Source organism: Carcharodon carcharias, chromosome 3 (genome assembly GCF_017639515.1).
Source record: "Carcharodon carcharias isolate sCarCar2 chromosome 3, sCarCar2.pri, whole genome shotgun sequence".
In the NCBI taxonomy this organism is placed as follows: Eukaryota; Metazoa; Chordata; class Chondrichthyes; order Lamniformes; family Lamnidae; genus Carcharodon; species Carcharodon carcharias.
This window is the reverse complement of record NC_054469.1, coordinates 13248202-13253530: the sequence shown is the minus strand read 5'-3', so window position 1 is coordinate 13253530 and position 5329 is coordinate 13248202. Positions and strand designations below refer to the sequence as shown.

The following is a 5329-nucleotide window of genomic DNA, read 5'->3' as shown; positions in this document are numbered from 1 at the left end:
AATGACGAGTAGAAAACACATACTCAATCCCGGTAAGAATTAATGAGTGGACTCAATGGCCTAGAGTGAGTTCTATTCTTTTGTGAATGATAGCGTAATTAGTAAATGGTATAACAGTACCACTAGTGGGGACATGGGTTATCATACTTAATGAAGGGCAGTCAGAGAGATGTGACCCTGGTAACCTGTAAGTCATTTGGCTACCTCATGTACAAAATGAGCAGAATGAGAAGGTTAAGGAAGAAATTCCTGGTGTCATTAGTGGGACATTGGGCTGAATAGGGAGATTCCCTCCTTGGATTAGGATAATGTCGTCTCCTAGTGGTAGTTCAGCTAGTTGTTTGTTTTGGTATATCCGTGTGCCGATCAAGCAGGCTTCTTTGTCCTTGGTGGTGATGAGCTTGTTGTTTTGTTGAAGCTGCACTTATCCAGGCAAGTGGTTAAGGCAACATTTGCTAATTTAATGGAAATGCAACCATAGGCACAATGTCTACTGTTAAGTCACTCTCTTTCTGAAACTATCCTCAACCACCGAAGCCATACAGGGTCCGCCCCTGGCGCTTCAGGGAGTAGACCACATCTATGCCCGTCACCGTCTTGCGCTTGGCGTGTTCCATGTAGGTGACCGAGTCCCTGATCACATTTTCCAAGAAAACCTTCAGGACTCCGCGGACCTCCTCGTAGATGAGGCCGGAGATGCGCTTGACGCCCCCGCGGCGGGCCAGGTGCCGGATGGCCGGCTTGGTGATGCCCTGGATGTTATCGCGAAGGACTTTGCGGTGCCGCTTGGCTCCGCCTTTGCCCAGCCCCTTTCCGCCTTTCCCTCTGCCCATGAATGACTGATTTATGTTTATTATTAATTAAACAATGATTGATTTAATTGTTAGGATTCAGTGCAGGTGCACTTCATCCTCAAAGTGGGGACTGTAAGGTTCAGTAGGTTTTTTCTCAATGTTTTAATATTTTTAATTATCCCTTTGATGCTTTGCAATTTAGCCTTAGCATAATTGTTAACTTTGCTCAAATCATGTTGAAAGTAAGCAGAAGCAGGCTTGATTCATCTAAGCAAACATTAAATTGTTTAATGAAGATGTATGGAAGGTGAGGTCTACTTGACCTATCAAGTGGATGATGTTGGAACATGACCAAATATGGTAAAAAAGGAAGATATCAAAGCGAAATTTAAAGCAACACAAGAGAGTGATGAAGATATTATCTGTGCTACAGCAACTGGTGAAGCAAGAACCTAAGATTGTTAATTGCATTATGACTTAATAAATCTCACTTGATTCATTGTACTTGTTGTCTGATCTGTATTTGGGTCATGATGCAGACTGTAACCATCTTTACAGGGGAGGTGAGAGTGACTGCCCTTGACATCAAGGCAGCATTTGACAGAGTGAGGCATCAAGGAGTCCCAGCAAAACTGGAGTCAGTGGGAATGGGGGGAAAGCCCTCCGCTGGCTGGAGTCATACCTAGCATAAAAGAAGATGGTTGTGGTTATTGGAGGTCAGTCATCTTAGCTCCAGGATATCACTGCAGGGGTTCCTCAGGGTAGTGCCCCAGCCCAATCATCTTCGGCTGCTTCATCAATGATCTTCCTTCCATCATAAGATTAGAAGTGGGAATGTTCAGCACCATTGACGATTCCTCAGATACTAAAGCAGTACATGCACATATGCAACAAGGTTTGTGCTAATTAGTGCCAAGTAAGGCAGCTCACCACCACCACCTCAAGGCAATTAGGGATGGACAACAAAGGCTGACCATATCCCATTAAAGAACAAAAAAATAGGAATGGGAAATGATGGCTTTGCCAGTGATATCCATATCCCATGAACTGTGAACATATTAAAAATAAAGTGCGTTCAAACTGCTGGACAGTTAACCAGCCAAGAGTAAGCAGGAACCTGTGTGCAATAGTGCACATCACTGGTGATGCAGCTTCATTAGCTACTAACTAGATTGAATAGATAGATGAAGGAAATGGGGTTGAAGGAAGATGGTAGTGATTAGGGCCTTTTGATTCCCTTCTTAACAGCACTGTGGATGTACCTCCACCAAATGGACTGCAGTGGTTCACCAGCACCATCTCAAGAGCAATGCCCAAAAGGATGGGCAGCAAATGCCTTGCCAATAATGCTCACATCCCCATGGAAGAAAAATAAAGACGTTACAGTGCAGTGGATATGGTCAGCACTGAACACCAGTCCCTGCATCAGGCAGTGGCTGGAATTAATGAAAAACATCTAAACGCCATACACAAAATGAACCTGTTGTGAGTTTTGCCTCAAATAGGCCAAGACGTGATACTCAAGGTGGAAACAGCATGCAAAAGAAGCCACCCTTGCTTTGTGCAGGATGATAAGACACAATATTAATGGACTTCCCCACATTTACATACATCACCAGTGATGTACAAAGACAGCAAGGTCAACAGGAACTAAATGGAATAGTAGTGCATTCATCTCCAAAGAAAAAATAATTCAATTTTAATGGATACATCTCTGAAGTACAATCATCATTAGGCTCAAATTTAACCCACATTTCTATAGAGCGGCTAAATTCTCCATTGTCCTTTTTTAAAATAAATTGTGCACTTGGTACAAACACAATGATCAAATGGGCCTGGAGTGTCCCACAGAATAATATTCAAGATGGCAGAGCACCACTACACGTTTGGTTTCCCAATCTTTAGGAAACAGGCTGGAGAAAAGGTTACTGTGGAGATGTCATCTGCCCCAATTTCCAATTACACATGAGGCACAAGCAGAAAAAGCTGGAAACAGCATCCGCAGAGACAGGAGAGTTGCTTTGCTTGTCATTTTAATTCGCCACTTTGCTCCCACACTGACCTTTCTGTCCTTGGTCTGCTACAGCTCAAGAAACAGCACCTCATCTTTCATCTCTGGACTCAAAATTGAGCACATCAAATCATAATCTCTGCCTCCATCTTATTCTATTTTGTTTTGCCTACTTGCTGCTTTTTTTTCCCCTTCATGTTAAGTTCACGTGGCAGCTATATTGCCATTCACACCTCCTCTGGACTTTGGTATCATGAAACCTTTTTGGCCTTTAATTTCTCCTGCGCCATCCCCCCACTTCTGTGGTTTAAAAACTCTTGCGTTTCTATCTTTCCTTCTGTTCTAACAAAAAGGCAATGACCTGAAACATTAACTGTTTCTCCCCGCAGATGCTGCCTGACCTGCTGAGCAGTTCCTGTTTTTATTACATAGGTAATCGGAACTAGAAGATGCAACAGTTTTCAAGCCAATGCCGGGGGGGGAGAAGACTAAGGGAAGGTCACTTAATTCTGACAAAAGATCAACTTGAAATCTGTTTCTCTCTCCACAGATGCTGCTTGACCTGAGTATTTCCAGCACTTCATTTTTAATAACAGATTTCCAGCATCAGTAGTATTTTGCTTTTATCCTGACAGTTATGAGGCAGATCCCCTTGGTGCTAACTGCTAATGGGCAGAGCATCATTGCTGCACACTTCTTTTAAATTCACAGGCTGTCTGATTTGGGTGGCCTGGTTGCTTTTTACAGTGTCTGCTTGTCTACTGAATGAAGGGCCGGGGTTTCTGACAATGTAATATTGCACGCAAGCAGTTCTTGTTAGAGAGTTCAGGGTACAGGTAGATGCCAGCTTTAGGAATGGCAATAAATGATGGTCCCGTCAGCAATGTTCACCGTCCTGTGAACGAATTAACAAAAAAATACAGCTCTCTATATCCTGTTTGCAAGCTCCTGTAAAGTCTGCATTCAGACATTTCAACAACAGTGATGCGGAGTGAAGAAATCCATCCCCGTAGCAAATTCAATCCCAATTACTCACTAGTGATTACCAATAGCTCCACTGGCGCACCAACAAAAAGCAATCAGGAATGTACTGCACAGGCAACACACAGGGCGTGAACTAGCAACTGTCTCTTCGAGGTGTATGGCCGCACAGTGCAACAAGCCTGTCACTCAATGACATTAGAGAGAACACTGTTTATGACAGGATCATGGAGCACTTACCCTGGGGGCTTTCAGTCTCAGATGAGCAGCTGCCGCCACTGGCATTTTTGCATAAACATTTAAAACATTAAAATAATGACATCTCCCTGTCTCCTGTACTACTCCTGAAGGTGCCACTGGGTGCGCGGGGGGGGGGGGGGGGGGGGGGGGAGAGGTTTCCTGCAATTCCGTGGCATATCACAGCATTGCAACATTTCTTGCATGCAAATTGTGATTTGTACCAAGTCAGTCACCGTGTTTATTAAATACCTGAGCCCAAAGCTGGTGGCCTCAATCTGATGGATCAGCCAACACTCAATCTGCTAATCTCCACACTTGCCATGTAGGTCACTCAATAACCTTGAGCTTTCAGCTCCTCAACAAGCTGTGTTGAGTTCAGCCTCTGATGCTCGTCAGTCCTTGTCTTTTAAATAAACTGGGATTTACAAGCTGCACATTCCACTGTGCTGAACACATATATAATTTACAGCACTGCACGCTCCTGGCTTGGTTAATGTGACAATGAGTTAAACATTATAACCAGCTACTTACTGCATCCATCTCCCAACAAGGCCTGACAAGCTCATCAATACTTCAAACATACTAAGTAATACAATGTTTCATTTCATCTCTAATTTGACACAGGAACACATTTTAATAAAAATGCCTGTTACACTTCAAAAGGCACCAATTTAGCAAGTTGCTACTTAACTTCTGACTCAGCTGAGTCAGTGAAAGGGTTAACAGTTCAATGGCTGCTGTAACTAAACAGCTGAGCGGCTCGTGGATGAACTGATTTGACAGCATGGTTGAACTCCTTCCCTGAACATTTACAAAACAAAAAAATCTCCCACTTGGGAGATTCGCTCCACACTCTCAACCTCACGATGCACAAATTGGTTGGAACATCAAAAATGGGCCCAGGGATGCAGCACAATTTCAGAGACCCTGACTAGTTTCTTCTTTATCACTTGCACATCCTCTCAAAGCTGGACATTGAATAAGGGCAAAACTCACTCTGTGTTGGAATGCACCGCCATCACTCCATCAGCCCTTCAATGATCAAGGGCGATTTGGTTAATTCACATCACAGCCTTCCCCAATACACAAACCAGCTTCTCAAGGCTCCATTTTAGGTTTCAATGCACCCACTTGACAAGCACCTTCCATATCAAACAGAGTCCACCAGGCAAGTGTTGACTTGAAGTGAATGGGGAGAGGGAAGAGAAAGAACTGGTTCCACTGTGCATCCTGTATATGCGCCAGGGGCTGGGGGAAGACACTGCAGAAAATGGCTCATCTCATTTCTTCCTTAGAAAGATAA

General features: G+C 43.8%; 1 protein-coding gene across 1 annotated transcript; it reads right to left on the bottom strand.

Annotated features, from left to right (window-relative positions):
- Window positions 1-524: 524 nt before the first annotated feature.
- On the bottom strand, window positions 525-833 carry LOC121275802 (histone H4-like). The gene has a single exon (XM_041183430.1). The coding sequence runs from the start codon at window positions 831-833 to the stop codon at window positions 525-527; it is 309 nt and encodes a 102-aa protein (XP_041039364.1).
- Between the last annotated feature and the right edge of the window lie 4496 nt (window positions 834-5329).

What these genes read in the sequence shown, in the direction of transcription:
- LOC121275802 (XM_041183430.1), bottom strand. Translation starts at nt 833, where the DNA reads ATGGGCAGAGGGAAAGGCGGAAAGGGGCTGGGCAAAGGCGGAGCCAAG.